At 41.6% G+C, this 21,535-nt stretch overlaps 1 protein-coding gene across 1 annotated transcript in view; it reads left to right on the top strand.

Annotated features, from left to right (window-relative positions):
* The window catches only part of PPP1R9B (protein phosphatase 1 regulatory subunit 9B), a 69,657-nt gene that overhangs the window by 39,948 nt on the left and 8,174 nt on the right, over nt 1-21,535 (top strand). Inside the window, exons 2-6 of the mRNA XM_044444601.1 lie at nt 5,040-5,172; nt 6,597-6,717; nt 10,624-10,728; nt 14,867-15,002; nt 16,673-16,825. Coding sequence (XP_044300536.1) covers nt 5,040-5,172; nt 6,597-6,717; nt 10,624-10,728; nt 14,867-15,002; nt 16,673-16,825 — 648 coding nt within the window. The remainder of the gene's footprint in view (nt 1-5,039; nt 5,173-6,596; nt 6,718-10,623; nt 10,729-14,866; nt 15,003-16,672; nt 16,826-21,535) is intronic.

Raw genomic sequence — 21,535 nt, 5'->3', positions numbered from 1 at the left:
GGGCGTAAATAAGAAAGGGTGAGCAAAATTACAACAGAGAAGGAGGGAAGTTGCCTTTCAGGGAGGGGGAGTTTGCGGATGTGCAAGTGCAGGTGCCTTTTGTGGCTCAGGGATGCCTACTGAAGAGTAGGAAGACACACATATCCAAATGCTGGGCTAGTTATAATGTCTAATTCTCTAATCACACAAGCACCCATGACACTGATGTGGTAACCTTCCTTGTTTCACACAGGAGAGCAGGGTGATGTGGTTGTTGTAGTCTATATGAAATGCCCAACATGCTATACCCAATAGGGTATTGGTTTGAGTTTTGGTCATTCTGAGAGCAAACCCATTGCAATTACAGGCAGTCTCCTCTGAGTTAGGAACATCCAAGTTAAGAGCATTCATATTTACGAACAAAGTGCCATACAACCTATAGATTTAAAAATTCAAGTTAAATGCAAAAGGTATGTAGCAATGAACGCAGAAAATTTTGGAGTTTTGAGACCCGCAGAAAATCATCATCACCACAGACAGAGAGGAGGTGGAAGGGGAAAAAGGGAGGGCCTCCTTGTCCCACCCTGCATAGAGGGAAATCCCTCCAGATTTCCTCTATGCAAGGAGGAGGTGCTGGTGAGTGAAAGGGAAGGCAGGGAATAAAAGCCTAAGAATGTAATAAATGAAGAGGAGGCCTGCTGGATCAGACCAAGGTCTGGGTGTGGGGAGGGGGGACAAGTAATACAAGACACATACAGTCAATAGTATTAAGAGTTAAGGTTTTGGAGGGGGTGACTAGAGATTTGTGTGGTTTGTCCACTTTCGCAGGGGTCCTGTATATGCTAAGACAAACATTTGGCTTACTCATGCTAAATACAACCTGTCAGTACATACATGATCCAGCTTACATATAATTTCAACTTAAAGACCTTCTCAGGAACGAAACTCATTCATTACACAGAGACTGGCTGTAATGTTATTTAGATTTGTTACAACTGACATTTCAGAACTTTCTGGGAAGTTGTCTTAAGGTGTTTTTCAATTTTTAAAGACTGAAACAAACAAAAGAACAAACAAATCTTCATCAGAATATTTGTTCACTCAAGATGAAATGATGGTGAAATTCAGCAAGGCTGAAGGAGCTGATGGCTGTCTTGCAGGGCCGCCTTAACAGCATTATGGGCCCCGGGCAAAGCAGTGTACTGGGGCCCCTACGACAATTACAACTACTGTTAATTTTGGAAGTTTTCCAATTTTCCAAGGGTTAACATACACAGATTAGTATGGGGCCCACGGGCAAGTGCCCATCAGGGCTATGTGTTAAGACGGCCCTGCTGTCATGGCTGGCCTTCCCTTATGGCACACAGGTCTCGGTTAGCCGGGACTCACGTATTTCACTGGGCCTTCCCGAAGTATGACTAAACCTGCCCGGCCTCTGTTCTCCCCAGGATTCTAGCTGTGGATTGAAGCACACCAAACTGGGTTTCTGGCAATCCCCATTGTAGCTGTTCAGAACATTTACCATGTATCTACTCTACTTCCTGTTTCAGCAGCCAGCCATTAGCAACATTGGCAGCCTGTGCAAGATGGACTCAGAGGAAGTGCTGAGGATGCAGTGCCATTGATTTAGCATTGTAATTACAGGTAGAGGTTTGGCAGGGAGCAGAGAGGAGATACCTTATCACTTATTCATGATGACAAGAGGCTTTTTGGTAACTAAAGTCTTGTCCATTCAAAGGGCAAAGGAGTTCTGTGAAACCAACAACCTCCACCCTGAGCAAGGCCTTATGGCTTTGGAATCAGAAAGCCACTTCTCCCACTCCTCATGTGCAGGGCTGGCTTTTAAACTGGATTGGGCCAAAGTCTGGTGGATAGTTGTCTAGGGTGCTGTGGGCAAAGGTCATCCTCTAAGGCAGGGGTTCCCAATCGGGGTGCTGGTACCCCCAGTGGGTATGAGATAGCATTTCAGGGGGTGTGACAAAGAGGAAGGCGGTGTTACACATCTTGACAAAATTGTGAATGAGAAGCAGGAACAAAGAAATCATTGGATTTTATGTTCACAATTGGGCTTGATTTTACTGTTTACAATTTTTTCTAATTGCTCAATTTATATTTGAATGTTTTGCAATGAGTTAGAAGCTCAATTTTTTACTTCAGTTTGTTCACCCATAGTATTGTATGTGGTTCAAAAGTTAGAAATTTGACTTCCATCTTCAAATGTGATATTGCTTTTGTAGGGGCTGCGAACATAAATCAAACATTTTCTAGAGCTGTGGGGCATAGAAAAGGTTGGGAACCACTGTGCTAAGGCGTTGCAAACCAGCAGAGTCACAAATATGTCAAGCAAGGGGGGAAATGTACTGCTATTGCTACTGCTTAGATGAAGGGATGCCAGGAACTCCTCAATGGTCTCAGATGAGTTTGGATTTCTATGACTTCAACCAGTGAAGTTGTTTTTTCTAAGTCTCATGGACTTTCAGGCTGGTGTTTCACTTTTGGGGGATTAACCCTTATGTAATTCAACACAGAACAACACAGGTAGAACACAAATAGAACAATTTAACACAGATAGAACATAAAAAGCTGGTTTCATTATGGGGCAGGCAACAGGAATGAAACACAATCTGCAGAACACAGGCAGAATGCATTTTACAAAGTCCCTACTCCCTTACTTAGATGTACTTGGTGTCAACAATGCAGTTTGAATACACATAGCCAGTTTGGCACCTGCATCAGGCCAAAATGATGGGCTGGGTGAGAGAGCTTAGAGATTGCAAATAATTTGCAGAGAATAACTAGGGGAACAGGCAGTGTGGGGGAAGATGTAAGGAACCTGTAATTGCAAAACTAGGGGTGAACTATGACAATCAGATTGGGCCGTGGTTTTTGTTGTTGTTTGTGAAGACAGTCAGATTGGGCCGTGGTAATCAAGATAAAGTCCCCATGCTGTGACTTGCTGTGAGACAACTGACCACTGGAATGCATTGCACATTCAGGTGAGATTGGGAAATATCTGGCACATGGATCATAGCAAGGAGGTTAAGAGGCTTAGTCTTGGCCCCACATCTCTAGCATTCAGAGCTTCACCCTGTACACATTTGTTTGGAAATAAGTCTCATCTAGTTCAGTGCAGTTTACTCTCAGGTAGGATGAAAATTGGTGTGTGCAGCTTCAAATAGCCACTCACTGTTTGCATTCAAACCATTAGTCCAGCCTTGTAAATGAGGCCACAAAAGTTAATAGCCACAAAACATTTTGCTAGCTTGCTAAGATTCTATGTTAGTCTGTTCCCATGCTGAGCATGGTATTAGGAGCTTTTCTTTCCCTATGGCTGGCATGGAGGCCAAATGACCTGGCAGAGACAAGACAGAATAAAACATTCTGAGCTGATTTCCTGCTTGCCCGTAGCAAGCAGGTGGGTTGCTAAATACGAATGATTTTGCTAGATCACCCTATGAGGATACATGAGTTCACACATCAAACTAGTTAGCTCAGTTTAACTAGCTAACCCGAAGAAGGTGAGGTTTTAATAACTTATTTATTTTACCTATACTGCCGATAAAAAGCAAAATGCAATAAAATAATATCAATTCTAAAATATTTCAAATGCTTAAAATGAGATTCATTTACACATTCATTCTTCGGAGCTGTCTCCTAAAATATGTGAGAGGGTTTCTAACCAGAACCATATAGTTCAGACATACAACACTAGTTCTGGCCCATTTGCACTGGCTCCTTGTATGCTTCTGAGCCCAATTCAAGATGCTGGTTTTAATCTATAAAGCCATACATGGCTTGGGACCACAATACTAGGGGCAATGGCTTTGCCAACCTCAATGTACCCCAACACTGTACTCAATGCGAGGCCTTCCTCTGAGTGCCATCCCCAAAGGAGGCTCAGTTGGTGGCAACAAGGAGTAAGTCCTACTTTGGCGTAGCCCCCAAATTATGGAGTGAACTCCTCACTGGGAGCCACCTGACACCAACTTTACTACATTTTCAGTGCCAGATTAAGACCTCCCTCTGTGCCAAGGCATTTATCAATAGCATGTGGGGATGGGCAGCATTGCCAATTGTTTCTTAGTTGGCATAGCAGTATGAACATGTAAGGTGTTAAATTTTGGTATTGATTTTTAATGCAATTTTATTAGGTTTTTTTCTGTTGTATTTTACTGTATATATTAACTGTTGTACACCACCCAGAGATCTTTGGCTATTGGGCAATATAGATTTAAAAAAACTAAATAAATGTGGTTTTGAGTTTGGGAAGTAAGAAATTACAAGTAAAACTGGTCACACAAGCAGCAGCATTCAGCCCCTCTTGTTGGACTAGGGCCTCTAATTGTCTGTAACAATGGGGCCTTGCTCACTGAGATGATATCAAGGTGACCTATCTACTCTAGAAAAGACTTGGCAAGGGGTTTTGAACACTCTTTGTTTTAGCTGCCGCTGGGGACTCTCAACAAATCCTGTCCAAAGTACACCAAAATGAGCTCCATCTCTGTTGTTCGAAATGTTACTGTTTGCCTGGAAGCAGAGATGTTAACCTATTTTTCAGACTTCGGTATTGGACAGAAGCATGTTGGGTCACAGGAAAATGAATTCCTACTAGCATGAAACCCTGAAGGCAATCAGCTGCCTGGGGTTCTGCTAGCCAAGTTGGTAAGTCACAGCCTCTGTTGGTTTGTGGCCAGCAAAGCCAGTGTCAAATCCAGGCATGGCCAGGCACCTGCAAAGGGCCCTCTGCCCAGCAGAGCTCCATTGACAACAGCCCCAGGAGCAGTTCCTCCTGCTTGCCATTGCAACCCCTCGCCTGGCTTTGCTGCTGCTGATGAGGAGGAGCTGCCACTGCTTACTTACTGGTCCTCTGCCTGTGAGCAAGCAAATGATGAGAAAGAGGGAGGGGAACAAGAGTAACTCATTATAATCATGGTAAGATGGCTGACCCACTGACAGCAGGGAAGAGCACTCTACACTTTTCAGAAGCGACCATTCACATGTGCCACAATCAAACCCTGTTCACCTGCCTAGGCTCATGTGTGTGTTCCTCATCTTTGCAGGTTTTTAGCACCTACTCCAATGAGGAATATGACCGGCGGAATGAAGATGTCGATCCTATGGCTGCCTCGGCAGAGTATGAACTTGAGAAGCGAGTGGAGAGGTTAGACCTGTTTCCTGTGGAACTGGAGAAAGGTAACTGGAAGTAAAGGAATATAGGTGGGGTGGAAAATTAGGGGTGATATTTCCATTTCTGGACTAGAGGAGGTGTGAGCTACTGCTTTGATCTGTACATCTGGGGTATTTATTTAGAAAGGGTGAGATTCCTCAGAGGGTGTTTTTTAAGCACCTAGGGAGACTGCCCATTCCCCTTCCTCAGAAGTTTTCAAGATGGGTGAACATCTGGCCTGCCACAGAAATAGAATATCTATTAGGTTCCAAGTAATTTCTGCCTTTGTAATCATTCTATCCACATGAATCAAGACAAAGAACATTGTGTGCGTCAGTAGGATTTATTCAGGGGGGTGTGCTCCTGTCCTGCTTGCACGGGATTTTAAGAACAGGAGTATGTTACTCCTGCTTTCCCTTAGAACACTTCTGGCCACTTATTTCCATCTGGTTGCTCATCTTTCCTTATTCCTTTTCTTGGCAGGGATAACAGCCCTCTTGAAGAAGTAAGCAAATGGGGAAGGGTAGCCAAGGGCCCTTCTTCCATCATGATCTTTCCCTGCCCCACCCCATGAAGCAGCCTAGATAACCTTTGGCTTACAGTGCCGATGAAGCATCGGACTGCATTTTACATGTCCTATCAGCTCTTTTTATGTTGATGTAATGGGTGGTGCTTGGGTCTTCTCCCCTGTGTTCAAGTCCATGTCCTGAATGAACTCTGGAGAAGAGAGATGTCACCATGTTCCAATACATGCAGTGAAATTTCCACCCTAGGTTTTTCCTGCCAGTAATTTATGACAGAATCAGCTCTTTGTTGGTTTTTCATAATTGAATCCCCAAACACTTATCTACTCACTTCTCTTTTTCTTTTCAGACACAGGCAGTCCTCTGCTGTTGCTCACCCACTTCACACATGGACACACTCCAGTCATTTCCCTACCATCTGTCCTCTCTATATTTATTGTTCCAATTGAAACAATCCTCACATGTTTTCAGGCGCTTTCCTTTTTCCCCTTTGGGACTGGAAATTGGAAACATACCTTCTCTTTCCTGGACCATGAGGGATTATCTGGATATTATTAGGAAATCTGTTAGAAAATTAGTTTCAGTATAATCTTGTATTCCAGATTCTCCAACAGTGGCATTTACACTAGAAATGGAGATTGTATCTCAACCAGGCCTGTAATTTACTGTGTTCTGTTTTTTTAACTGTTTTATCTATGAATGTTTTATTTATTGTGTATTTTAACATTTGATTCCAGAAGCCTCTTAAATAAATATTTTTATTTGTAAGTCTGTTAAATATAAATTTTAACTGGCATATAAATTGATTAAATAAATAAAGCCCTGGTGCCAAAATTTAAGAATGAAAATTATGATTAGATTCTGGTAACTTCCAGCCTCAGCACCTCATGCTGTGCATGTTGCACTATTTCCTTTCTCCCATGCAGATTCTGAGGGTCTTGGGATCAGCATTATCGGGATGGGAGCCGGTGCTGACATGGGCCTAGAAAAACTTGGCATCTTTGTCAAGACAGTGACAGAAGGAGGAGCAGCTCACAGGGATGGCAGGTTAGTCTGGCTGACATCAAACCTTTGCCAGTGCAAATGTGTCTCATATTATTAATTCTGATTCTTATTATGGTACATTTATGTCCCAACCTTTTTTCCTTTTGCAAAATATCCAAGGCTGCTTGCAAAGTTTCTTCCTCAATATTTATCTTCACAACAACAATCTCATGAGGTGGTTAGGCTGGTCCAAAGTCACCCTGAGAGTTTCATAGCTGAGCGGCAATTAGAACCTAGATCTTCCAGCACTTTAACCACCGCACCACATAGACTTTCCATTGTTATGGCCAATAGTTATGGCAAACTTTCTTTTACCAAAGGGAGAGCCAAGGACAGAGGAGCCTCTGCTGAATGAAGTGTGGCAAGAGGTGTTCCTCCTGTGGTTATCAGCTCACCTAGTTGATGAATCATAGACATTCTGTGCTATAGAGCGGAGGGACAGTGGCAATCAAACATAATTCCCTCTAATACTAAACTTGGGTGATGGAGCATGTATCAGTTTGGAGCTGGAACAGGAGACCCCCAAAAAAAAATACGAAGGTAGTTTCTGCGTATTGGGTGGGTAAGACTTCTGTGTAGGCACAAGTACAGATCTTGATAAATTAGAGGACAGTTAAAACAAATGGAGGAGATGCCTGGTAAGCTTCTAGGACCTTTGGAATATGGAGGGTACAGTGTTAAAGGCATAGCATTCTTCAGAAGGGAAGCTTCCAGATTACATTAGATACCCAAAGCCAGATTCCTGTCTTCACTGCTACTTTTTGTATGGGAAGAGAACATACACACTGGTGCCCAATCACAATTTTTCTAAAATCCTAGATTTCTTCATTTTTTAATAGAAAGCTCTCATTTCCACCTCAGGGGATAAAAAAAAGGAGGAGATAGAATAGGAAGCTGAACAGCTTGCCTGAATCTAACTATTAAGTTGAGGCATGAACAATTAAACAATCCATTTTTTTTCAACAAAAAGCACTGCGGGGAGAGGAATTAGACTTCCTTGAGCTTCTAAAAGTTTACAGGAACCTAGAGGTAAGCATTAGAGCCAGGGGGTGCAAACCATGAGGTTAAAAAACTCTCCTTGCACACCTTATATTCTCTCTGCCAACTTTATAGCAATGCAGTGGAGAGATTCAGGGCTGACAAAACACCCTGTTCCAAAGCCCCTTAGCCTGACATAGCACAGTGGGGATGGGAAGAAAGTAAAAAAAGAAGCAAACCCCAAAAAGCACAAAATTCCTGTTCCAGGCTGCCTGAAGCACTGAATAACACTATGTTTTTGGACTGATGCTTTACTGCAACATGTTGCTGCATACTAGCTGTTGAGATTTTAGAATACAGGCCAGACTATACTTCCCACCTTATTTATTTATTTATTTATTTATTAGATTTATATCCCACTTTAGCTCTTATAACAAACTCAAAGCAGCTTACTTCATTCTCCTCCTCCTGCTCTCAGTCTTGCCCTCACACCAGGAACCCTGTGAAGTAGGTTGGGCTGAGAGTCTGTGACTGCCTCAAAGTCACTCAGATGGCTCCATGGCCAAATGGGGACTAGAACCCAGATCCACACTCTTAACCGCTGCACCACACTGGCTCTCATGACACGGGCACACATGACAGCATAATGCAGATCCTGCTGAGAATACTGAAGGGTTCCCTTTAATAAGCAAAGAAGGCTAGAGGAGACCATTTGCCTTTTTTTTTCCTTTTTGGTGATACACAAGTGGTCCTTTGATTTTGCATTTTTCCCAGTTTAAATCCCCACAACCAGCCAATGAAAGCTATAGTGGGGAAAATGTATAGGATGAGGGCTTCCCCGTAAGTTTCCCTACCTGCAGGTATTAGGAGCTTCATGGAGCAGGAGAGGAGATTATTTGGATCACAGAGATAGCACCAGTACAAATCACATACACACATTCACCCCCCTCCCTGCACCCACATGGGGAAGGTACCATTTAGCTTGATCTTGATGTGTTAGACTGGGGGATAACATAAGGTTGGGATTTCCAGGTAATGTGGCACTTGGGACCAGAGAGGTCACCACATCCTCAATGTACCACCATAATTTCTAAATTAGAACAAGGGCTAACTTTTAACAGGGCCATTTGCACAGCATGTCCAGATCATGCAATCCCACCAGAGAGGTGTTCTTAGTGCTCTTCCCTCCCCTTGGAAGCTTACCAAAGTCCCTGCCTGAATGTATTTTAAAAACACAGAGCTTTTCTTTATTTCTTTAAGTACCCTAAATATTTTAAATACTGATGGGCATCATAATGTGCATCATGTTCTTGGCTACCAAAGCAAGAAAAGAAAAGAAGTCCAAGATCCACAACTGCAGTATTTTTAGTTTCACAGAATCTATAGCTGTGCCTGCAAATTAAGTAGAATTTAAAAGAAAATGATTTATTGTTCATTTATAGCATGTCAGATTCTAATACCAACAGAAAGGGGATAAGTATTTTTGTAATGTTCTCAATTGTGATAAATGATTCCTTCCCTATACAGAATATGTTTCAGTCATTTGCTTACCCTCTCAGATTCATTTAGAAGAAAATCAAGTCAGTCATTTCATATACAATATATATAGTAGTAGTAAAATCTTTATTGGGATAATTATATACAATATATGTGTACATTTGCACAGATAAATCTGTCATCAGGCTCCCTCTTAATTATGTCCTGCAGTATCACTGCCGTATGATGTTGACTTTGGATGCTCTAGGACTGACCTTTAAAGGACAATTTTTCTTTGTTTGAGCTGCCTTGGTTTTTAAACAAATTTTATAATTGTTTTTATATACAGTTTATTTAGTGTGAGACTTTCTGAATAAATACTGTAGAAGTTGGAATAAATATGTGTATAAAGTAATATTTGTTTTTTGAGGTATTTTTAGATATCCCAGATTTCCCAGATGGAGTAGGTCATCAATTTTAATAAATAAGCAACCAGTTATCTCTTTGCTGAACTGCTGGAATAGAATGTTTGAATGCTGCCTGTGTGTTTTTACAGAATTGAAATTTTCCAAAAGGAAGATGGGGGGAGAAGCAACATTGGTACGAAATGCCAGCAGGGCTGCCGCTTGCTGTCATGGCAACCAACATGGCTCCCTGCCCAGTACCAGGGGCACCAGAGAAAATAAACAGGGGCCTTCATGTGAGAAAGTTCAGTAGGATCACAAAAAATTGTGCTCCAGGCAAGATCATTGGTGTGTTCAGATGTTTGGCTTTTCCTCGGGTCAAATACTATATTGAAGCCACTTGCTTTCTTCTGAGACCAGCACCACTTAGACACCCTTTTCTACCTGTTCATTGGTTTTTCTTTTAAATCTTGGAGAAACCATATTTCTATTTTGGGAAGCAAGCATCCTCACAGTTTTTCCTCAATAATTGATCAAAAGGTGCCCCAGTAGCATTTAAGCCTTTGCTTTTTGGTCTGTAGCAACAAGACTATGAAAATACAAAAACATGTTCTTTTAGTGTCCCAAACCCACATGGAGATCCAGTGTGTGGTGTAGTAGATAGTTCGTTTGAATGAAAGAGATCAAAGTTCACTTAATGAAACTTATTGTTTAGCCCTAAGCAAGACAGCTTTCAGTCTGTCCTACTTTCAGATAAATAACATCATATGAAGCATTTTGCATACCAAAAAATGCTATAGAAATTATTGATAAAAATAACTGTAGTTTTGAGATTAATAAAAATAACACACCGACTTCCATTTCTCCATAAATGGGAATGTGTTTCCACCACTTTTCATGTTGTCAACTGTTTTTTTGTAATACAAGCAGAGCATAAGAGTGCTGTTTGATAATGCAGAATGTAGAAGTTGCCGTTGTTTGACTGTATGCACATATATATGTAACTGAGTGAGCAATCCAGTTCCAGATTTCTCTTTTCCTCCTTCCTCAGGATCCAGGTGAATGACCTCATCGTCGAGGTGGATGGCACCAGTTTGGTGGGCGTGACCCAAAGCTTTGCGGCCTCGGTACTGAGGAATACCAAGGGTAGAGTCCGGTAGGGGAGCTGTGTGCACCCAAGCTTTGCGACGGGACTGACACATGTTGTCTATCTGTCTGTCTGGAAAACAGATAAAGAGGAGCAGAAGCGTTGCCCTGTTGCATCATGGGAATTTTTTTCTGTGAAATCATTGTGCGTGTAAGATGGCAGCTGATAGGTTTTCCTGGCAGCTGAGATTTGGCCTCTTCTGTTTATATAGCAATGATCAGAGACAGGCATGCATTGCCTTAATGTGTTCGTTACATCACAGGAGAGCAAAGGAGCCATAATTTTAATGGTTCTCTGAAAATACTGGCTTCCCATTGTGTTAATAAAATACTGTATGTGTGAGGCAAGAGGAGTGGAAATGCACAGGCAAACGTACAAATTAAATAAAACAGGCCAGGTTAGAGGCTCCCTCTCAATGCAGTGCTTTCATGTAATCATGTCAAAAAAAGTACAAAAGAAACTAGTCAGTGATGACATCTCTTTTCCTGGCAGAGATTGCTTTTTGCTCTGGAAATGCTTCTGTACTTTTAAATGCCTTATGAATTTCTACCTGCAAACCACTGCTTTTTAATGGCACACAAATGTAGTTTGAATGCTCCCTTTTGTCATGGTGCTTTAAAACTAGAAAAATAGAATTTAAAAAAAGGGTCAGGACACCTGTGCCTTTAAATTTTATAACGGACACATGCAACCTTTCACCTCAGAGATAGGGTGAGAAAGGATGCACCTGTTGAATTTTTCCTGGCTATACCTTCTTTAGAAACACAGGAGGTTCTTCCAGTTGAAACCCAAAAGTGAATCCATCACAAAAGCATATTCCAATAAATTCTCAATAAAAAAATCTAATAGGGAACAGCTTTTAAATTTGCACCATAGCTTTGTCAGGATCTGTTTCTCATTTCATTTTCTGTCCAAGTATGTCCTTTTCTTTTTACTGCTCCTTCTAGTTCTAAGTGCTGAATTTAAATTTCTTTTCTGTCTCTTGTGTATACCTTATTTCCTTAAGGAAGAGTGAACGTTGCTTTAAATTGTGCCAGTTTGAAAGCATTACTTGGACTGAAAAGAGGAAGGATTTCAATACACTTTTTCTCTACAACTCTTATTTATCAATTATTTTTATTTTATTTTTTTACTTCATTTACACTGAATGATGGCTTTCAACCTCCCTATGCTTATCTCCTGTGCTCACCACCAGCTCCCAGTTGCTTTTGCAAACCCCAAACACAAGACACTGAATTAGTTGGATTTCAAAACACAGCAGTGCAACAAATATCTAACCCTCTTGTTTGAGATCTCTGTCTCTCTTTCTCTTTTAACAGTTTCTCCTATATATTTCCATTGCTTTTGCCCAGTACACAGAGCATTCAGACTGGAACTGGAAGAGAGGGCAGGGTGGAGCTTTTAGGGTTTTATATATCTCTTTGGGGAAAATAGTTCTTGAACAGGCATTTTGTTTCCAGTGAAATGGGCAGTCACTCTTTGCTGGCCTCATTGTCTTGTCAGCCTTGGCCCCATTTTATAGAAACTGGAAAGCTGTGCCTGTTACCCTCAGAATGAGCTGCACAGCATCATGGGAAAGTGTTCCGTGTCATGGTCATTTTATTGCCTTCCTAAGAAATGAATCAAAGGTGTTAGTAATAGAGGCAGGGGGTAGACACAGCTCTCCAGCCCAGCTGAATTTTCCTGTCAGCTGTGGTTCTGTTTTGTCCTTTTTCCGTACAGCTGCCTCTGTGGCCTTTTTTTGTTTTGTTTTGTTTTTAAATCTCACCAGAGGCATTTAGCCTGCCTTTTCCTGGCAGGATTAAGAATTACAGGATTGGCACTATCCCAGGATCCTTGTAGTAGTGGTTTTAAAAAGAATAGACTGTTTGAAATTACAAACAGTACAAGCAAGAAACAGTGTGAGCAAGCACTTTTGTAAGCAAGAAAAACACTCGCACTCTTGTGTGCATGCGCACACACATGCATGCACATGCATGCACACACAGAAGTTTCTTCAACAGGAAGGCCCACTCAATGTACAGGGTCCAATCTAGAACCTCAGTCATTCTTCTGAGACCTAAGTACTGCTGTGTTCCCAAGTGACAGGAACCTCAACTGTGTGAATGGGTTGCTAGGCAACTAGTTTCCTCCATGCTCCAAAGCAACCACTCTGCCTTCATAGATAGAAGGGCCCTATTAACCAATTAAAGCTTTAGGTAATTTATTTTACTCATGCCTTAACCCTTTTTTAATCACAACTTTTACCTGCTAAAAATTGACACTGTGCTATAGAAATTCTGGACATACCCACACAGAGCTATTCACCACAAACTACTGCCTAGTACGTAATTTCTGAAAATGGAACTAGTAGGACTCAGATGTGAATGGCAGTCCCTTCCCCTAAGCTAGAAACTTTGTCTCAATTTGCAGATGTGTCCATATCTGGGTACCATTACTCAGTTGTGAAGAAATCTCATGTTGTATATGTCATGATAAGAGGCACTAGCATTTTTTTCTCAAGTTCCAGGCTTGAAAATCCAGGGACAGATTAGGATGTGCAGATTCCAGATAAAACAAGTTCCCCGCTTTCCGGTTCTCCATACCAGGGATGCAAACCCATGATCTCCTGGATTTTAATTATTTTGTTTTTACAACTCACTTTTTCAGACTGAAAACATGAGCCGCATCTTGTGAAATATCAGGGCCCTAACAGATAAAACATAAAAGAACTATCTGCAGCTGTGGCAGTGAAACTTCTGTATTTATTAGAGCAGTGGCTCAAGGGTGGGGTGGTTGGTTAACCTTTTCCCTCTGTACCATATATCAGAATAAAATTATACACACCCAGTTTCTGTCAATCTCACTAGTGAGAGAAAACAGGCATACCACAGAGGTATCTGTATTTCTCCCTTACAGAGCTAATAGGCACTAAGATGGGGAAGATCCAGATCAGGGAAACAGTGCAGGGAAAAAAGGGTACCCCATCTTCAGAAACCTTTACCCCAATCAAATTTGGGGTTCCAGGCAGTGAATTCTAAGGTACAGTTAAAGCAGTGCTGTGATGCAAATCCCAGCAAATCAATAGGTATAAAATTAGACAGATAACTTGTGCAATCATTGACTAAAGCTAGACATTGCAGGCTAGAGGAAGCTCTACTTTTAGAGAGCAGCATATGTGATTTCTTGAACTGTGGCTGAACTGTTCAGGCACTATCTCAAAGCAGGCCAGTTGACGCATGGCAGATAACAACTAGAACAAAAGAGCAATTGACACATTCCTTCTCACCTCTGGAATAGCTCCCCTTCCTCCCTCATCTCTGAGGGACATTCCCTTCCGCCTTTGGAATATCTTTCTACTTTGATATGCAGGCAGGAAAAGTCACACCATTGCAACCTTTGCAGCCTATTAGAAAGTGTTAACATGATACATGTGAACTTTTAATGAACAATGCATAAAAGGGACACCCCAAGGACCACTCGGTGCGCACCCTACTAAAATAATTTGTTGGCAGCCATTTTGTTCTCCAGAATAAATCTTTAAAAATTTTCACCCAATGCATGTTATTGGGCTTATGCTCACCAGGACACGTCCCAGTCACTGGGCAACAGCAGGATCTGATTTCATATCCCACTCCTAGGCTCCATCACAATTGTTTTAGCCTTCAGAAGAGTAGGCTGAGAAAGGATTCCATTCAGGAACCATGATAACCCACATTCAAGGATTGTCACTGAAGCATGGGTTATTATATTGTCTGAACCTGGTCTTGCTAACAAAGCCTGCTTAGTTAACCCAGAACTACCCATGGTTTGTTGTTGAGTTGTGAACTATAGGCTGTTTGTGATTATCCTAGCATGACTCATTAGTGCAGTTGGGTTCAGACAACACAATAACCCATACTTCAGCAACAACCCAGTGCTCAATGATAGCCCATACTCAACCCTTGAGGGTAGCATGTTGTCTGAACTCAGCCAGTGGGTTGAGGGGCTTTCTGGTCCTCACTCTTTATGGCTCATTCAAGAATACCTGATTGTGTAAAATAAGCAGATCTGTAGAAATCAAGGTTCAGAAGCTGGCATGACTGAGATCCTTTTGAGTCCATTGCACATGCTGCCTGGCTACATGGTTCCTGATATTTACTCTAACACTCCCTTGAATTTCCCTTAGATTCCTCATTGGCAGGGAGAAGCCAGGGGAGCAGAGTGAGGTGGCGCAGCTCATCCAGCAAACACTGGAACAGGAGAGATGGCAGCGGGAAATGATGGAACAGAGGTATACTCAGTACACAGAGGAGGATGAAGAAGTAAGTGGAGTGAATTTATGGTTGTTTATGGGAAGAGGACACAGCCTGAGTTTCCTTCCCACCAATTTTCACTGCTTGAATGAAAGACAGGGCCAGAGGGAGTCTGGCTGCCCCCTTTATATTTGAGGCTTTTTTTTTACATGAAGCATTTATTGAGGTTCCTCACTCACCGTAGTTTGCAGGTGATTTACACTACAATACAATTTTTCCAGGGCCTTTCTCGTGCTTTGCAAGCATTTCCATGGCTTTTTTCCAATAGAGCAAAGTGTGGTATTATGTAAAAACAGGAATGAGAACTCTGGTTTTTTTGCAAGTCTGCTGTACCACAGTGCCATCTTATGGCTGTGTTTTGGAATTTATAGAAAGAGAAAGAAAAAACCCTGAACAAAGTATGTGTAAAGGAGCCAATCATAATCACTCAAAAAATTCAAAGCAGAAGCCTCAATAATGTGTTGGATTAAAATTCTCATGTAGAGAAGCCCTTTGTGATGGCTTTCTTTAGCTACTGCTCTGAGACCTTAATTTAGCTAAAATTGGGGAGAGTCAGAAAGTACTTCTGATGTAGTACCCATGTTCTTGGTGCTTGCCAGGCTCCCTGCCATTCCTAATTTTTAATTTTATTCGTTAAGATTGTTTTTAATTATTTTTAACTGGGAATCGTCCATACTGTAAAGTATGGGTCTGCCCTCCAGTACCATTTTGCTTTGAGTTCAAAAGAGTGGTCTTATGTTTTGGCACTCAGGTTCTACTTTTGCCTTGTACTTAGGTTTTTGGGGAATTTATTTTGTCTACAGCCTCACCGGTTTGCCTTTTAGGAAATAAGTGTTTTGTGACTGGTCATGCTGACCATGGCAGCCATTTGATGAATGGATGCAATTGTTATTTCTTATTAGGATACTGAATGTCAGATATATCTTGGTGCGGGGTTCATAGAGAAATGATGGGTGGCTTCTCTGTTTGGCTACTCCCAGAGGTTTAAAGCCACTAAGCCTATAGTTTTTGTGTTTGTCTTCACATATGATTTTGATACAAGGGGAGAGGAAGCAAAAGCAAGACAATTTCCTGTTTTCATATAGTTCAAGTAAATGTTGGAACTTGCTGCTTGAGGGAGATGTGCACATAGTGGAGATGGAATTAACTTCCCCGTTTTTCCTTTTTCAGTATTTCTCCAACTGTCTAAAACAGAAAGTGTAACAGTCTTGTACTTTTCTGTGTCTGGGCTTCACACATAGTTTTTATTGTATGTGTATGATTCCTCACTCATAGTAGTTCTAGGTGCTTTACATGAGGTCATCCTGCTCCCATGCTTTCCAACCATTTTTGTAGATTTTTCTAGAGTAAGAAAAGTATGGTATTATCTGAAAATGGTGGAATTAAATGCAATGAAAAGCTCATAAATTTTTACCACAGTGCCACCTTGTGCCTGTCTAATGGAAAATACAGAAAGGCAGAGAACAGGGGGGCACAGGTAAAAGATTTGAACTTAATCCCACAAACATGAGGGCAGAAGCCTTGATAAGGTGATGTATTAAAAGCCTCATGTGGAGAAGCCCTCTGTATCTTAGAGTACTTTCTGAATCCACTTTCCATTCTGTACAGCATCTAGTGTGCTGTTGGCATTAATACAAAAAAATGACACATGATAAAGCCTCTTGTTTTACAACTCTCAGACAGGTGAATATGCTACCGATGAAGATGAAGAAATGAGTCCCATGTTCCCCAGCAGTGAGATGGCCATTGAAGTCTTTGAGCTGGCTGAAAACGAAGACATGCTGTCTCCAGTGGAGATGGACCCTGAAAAGCTGGTGCATAAGTTTAAGGAGGTAAGTAAAGTACTCTAAGTGGGGTAGGAAAGCTTTGATCAGCTGGGGTTCCGACTAGAGTGATCTGTCTCTTTTTCTGCCCACTCCACTGGGCAGAGAGGAAGAGGGATGGTGAGAGTATGGGGAACCAAAGAGTGAAAGGGAAACAGGGACAAAAAGCGAGCACAAAAAAGGTGCCCCTGCCCTTCACCAGCATGCAGCCTCACCACATAAAAAATATTCTCCACTCCTCTCCTGAAGTGTGTATTGAGCCCCTTCACTGAAGAAAGCCCCACAGAGCCCCTTTCTTGTTGCTAAATAAACAACAGAAATGTTTGTACACAACATTCATACCCCCAGTTAAAGAAACCAAAATCTTACTCTTTAAATTAAAAAAAAAAATCAGCGCAGCAGAGAAATACATTATTTGTTGAGTGGCAGAGTAGCTATAGAAGCACTTTACACACATGGATTATGGAATTGCATTCACAGAAGAAGATGATACAGCAAAGAAGACAGTTGCATTTTCTAATATATGTTAAGTACATGCAAACTTAACATTCCCTGTGGCTGTACTAACACTGAGTCTGGATTTAAAAATAAAACTTGTCAAGAATCAGGGGGATGGAAGAAAAGGGGAGCAGCCAGTCCTTGAAGGGATAAAATACTAGCAACAGTTGGGCAGGATAGTAGCATGAAGTAGCAGCTAGCTGACCTCTTTTCCTTATTAGAGAAACAAGATGATCTAGGAAATACAGTAGGGCTGAAGTCTATAGGGTTAGTCAGTGCTATGGAGATGAGGATAAGCCTCAAACTCAGTTCAGTGCATGGGGAATGGCAGAGCTGATCTTCACTTTTCCATTCTTTCCACTTTGTTTTTTTGCTTGACAAAGATGTTTAGTCATCTAGCAGCAGTGTTTCAGAAAGGGAAGGAAGGAGACTAGAAACTGGAGTGATCTCATGATACTTTTTATCCTGGCCACCTCAGCCACCTGCCCCCCCCCCCAAAAAATCCTCTTTTCCTCCTCCCTGACTTTGGAGAGCAGTTACTAGTGTTCTTTCTGTGTTTGCTTAAGGGGGCAGGGAAGGGGAGGTTGTAGATCTGATTCTTAGCTTTGAGGTCAAAGTGCACTCTCCACCCTCAAAGCTGGGAATTCAAATTATCCTGTGGCCCTTCAGGCAATGGCTAGGGGCCATTGATTAGACCACTTAAGAAAATCAATACATAATTCTTTCAACTGACTAAAATGTATCTTTCATTTGTCAAACAATTAATTTCCACCATTAAAAAATATATAAATACTTATAAAAACAGAGGATGGCACATGTTAGCTTGGAAGAACCTTCATAATGGAAGGAATAATTACTGATGTGGCAGTTGTGGTAACAAGCACATGCACCATCTAAAAGCAAAGTAATTATGTTTCACCACCCCATTGCACCCTACCCTAGCTCACCCAAAACAATTGTTTTAGTCATATGCTCATTTACAGAGATTTAACCTATTCATTGATAATTAATATGCTGAACCTGACTATGATTTCTTCAATCAGTTGCCAGCCTCAGTAAGGTGAATGCTGTCATTACAGCCTTTAAGTCTCTAGGTTCTGGGGATTCTTCTTTCAGGGCCTAACTAGACAAGATGATAGGGATTCATGATGAGATCTCCTATCTTTTTACAGTGTAGGTAATAGCCAGATTTGGATTTTGTTCCGAATGGGATGAAAGAACTGGGGATATAAGGGGCTAAACCTCTCTCTGCATGTAATTTTCTTAATGAAAATGGCTCCCACCCAAATCTCTGCTTTGCCCCATATTAAGGAATATTGCATACATAAGTTTCCCCTAGTGTTAATTGTTGATACATAGATTGATTTAGAGCAACACCAAAAAGACTCCCAGTAACCCAGTTTGCACAACAGGGCAGGTTTCCTTGGGTTAATTAATGCATGATCAGCTCCAGTGTGGCCACTCTACTGAATATGCAAACTCTGATCAAGATGATCAGAAAATGTAGCTTGCCATGCAGACCCAGCCATCATGGTTTAACTGAAGATTAAACAATCCACACATAACCCAATTACTAAGAGTTGGGTTAAGCTAGGTGTTAAGTGAGAGTTAAGTGTGGGTAATCCTTAATTAACTCATGATGACTGGTTCACATAATATACTGCAAACCCTGATCAGAGATTGTGTATTCAAAATGGTGGCCAGGACTAATTTTAAGCCATGGACCAGAGTATTTTAGAAAGATCATTTATAAGGCATTCCGTGCCCTTAAACTTACTAAATGAAAGGCACAATACATAAGGAAAAGGGACTGGGAAGCAGGGCAAATAAGTTAACAAAGAAAACAAAAAGGACTGAGTAAGAGTTTAAACATCCCTCCAGCAATTTTGATCTGGATCACATACACACCTCTCCTATCTACTATTTTATAATATCTAAAAAGATATTTAGATCCAATCATGGATCTTTGTAGTCTCTTTTATTTAGACCTGCAAGTATTTGCAATTTCTTCCCTGATCACCAGGCTGTCACAGTCACTTGAGGGAAAGGAAATCCTTGCCTGCTTCTTGGGGTTTAAAATCGCCCCCGTCACAGAAATAAGAAATCAAGTATATGGCAAGAAGACAAGCAAGTTTGTGAAGATGGAAAGGTGCAGTCAGTAGACTTGCTGATGGCAAGATAGTGGTATGGGAAGGAAAATAGACAAAAAATGAGTGAGGAGATGGGTCTGGAGGGAAATAATTCAAGCCCAGCTGCCACAGCACACCTTGTGTCTGTATGTAGTTGCAAGAAACCAGTGTCTGTGTGAGAGCATGTGTGCTTTGAATAGGGGTGTGCTAAAACAGGGAAATCTGGCTTGTTTGAGCTCAATGTATTTCCTGCCTCTTTCTGATCTGATGGTTGAAAATGGGCTGAGTTGAGGTTCTTGTCCCAGACTTCTGTCTCTGAGGTGGACCACAATGTGCACATAATTTTTCAGCTGCTAATGACATTTGCTCAAATAAGCACCTGAAAACCACAACTCTAGTACAACTCACACAAAATTGGCCAATTCAGCCAAATTGTAATTTATGCAAATTGTCTGATTCTGCTCAAATCATGCTAGTGCCACATGATTTTGGGATACTTGCTTGCATGAATTTCATTAGCAGTTTAAATAATGTGCAAGTTGTGGTCTTTCTTAGAGATGGAAGTCCATAAGAAGGCTTAACAAGCGGCTCAGTGAACAGGCGCTAGTGTAGGACCAGAATATGGGAGGTCAAATTATTAACATCTCTTAGATTTCCACCCCCTCCCCTTTGGATTTCTCCTGCATTTTGACATTCTTGGCTCAGGTTGTGTCTATCTGCTGCCCCCTGGTGGTAGATGCCGCTTCATCGAAGTACAGAATTGAGGGACCTGGTTTGCTCTGCTTTTAACTCAAATGCACAAATAGTGATGCCTGAACTATTGCTGTGCAATGCAAGCCTTCTAAAATCTGCACTCTTTTTGCTCACTCAGGGTTGCCTCACACTAAGCTGGAGAATGTTGACATGCATACCAGCTTCTGCCCCATAGCTGTAAAGCAGTTAGCTATTATGTTCCCCCACCACAGAAATGTTCTACAAGGCACTGCCGCTGGCCCCTGGCCTCTCCTACATGAGCTTCTGCACACGTGGTAATTAAGAAAAGAGAAAGAAAGGAGCGCATGACAGGCTGGAAAGCACTAAATATTTAATGTGTCACTGCTTTTGCTGTAATGCATGAAGCGGCATGAAGCGGCCTCTAGTTGACCCTGGAATGTGTGTCAGGAAACTTTCAGTTAAGTGTCCAGAGTCAAACCAGCTTAGTGCTGGTATACTAAACTGATATAAGATATTGGTGCACTGGGCGCAGTATATTAGCATTTGAGAGAGGGATGGCTTGTGTAAGTGAAGGCCTTAGGGGAAAAAGTAGAGGACAGCAGACTCTGCTCAGACTTTGCTCTGTCTGTCTGTCTGTCTGTCCTGTCTATCTGGAATATTTAGGTACTGCCTTAGCTGCTAAAAAAAACTCCATCAAGGCAATGTATAATAATGTATACAAGATCTTGAAAGAAGACAAGAGCAGTAAAGAATTACGACATTGAAGCTGTACATTTTAAAAGGCTAACTCGAAGCAATGTATCTTAACAGTCTTTCAAAATCAAGAAAGTGGGGATCAAGCATAGTTTTTAAAGAAGCTTTTTCCATAATTTGGAAGCAACATAGGAGAAAGCTCTTTTACACATGCCTGAGAAACGGCCCCTGCTGAAATAGTGCCTTCAAGAGGGCCTTCTGTGGAAAGCTTAATACCTGCGCGAGCTCAGAGTGAAGCAGGCAGTTTCTTGGCATTAAGAGCTTTAAGGTTTAAAACCAACATTTTGATTTGTGCCCAGAAAGCAATTGGTGGCCTGTGCGGGTCTTTCAAGATTAGTATAATATGGCCCTTATGCCTTGCATTGATTAGAAGCCTAGCTGCCGCATTTTACATTATTTTGTGGGTTGTGAAAGAACAGAATGCTCAGTCCACAGTGAGTGCAGAAGACATATTGTGTTTAACAGCAGCATGGCTCTTTTTCTCTTTCTCTCTCTCCCTCCTTCCCCTGCACCCTTGACAGCATTAACAACACCCCACATTTGGACAGCACGGTGTGTGTGTGTGTGTGTGTGTGTGTGTGTGTGTGTGTGAGAGAGAGAGAGAGAGAGAGAGAGAGAGAGAGAG

Source organism: Varanus komodoensis, unplaced genomic scaffold (assembly GCF_004798865.1).
Source record: "Varanus komodoensis strain SLA01 unplaced genomic scaffold, ASM479886v1 scaffold45, whole genome shotgun sequence".
Classification (NCBI taxonomy): Eukaryota; Metazoa; Chordata; class Lepidosauria; order Squamata; family Varanidae; genus Varanus; species Varanus komodoensis.
This window is presented reverse-complemented; position numbering and strand designations above follow the sequence as displayed.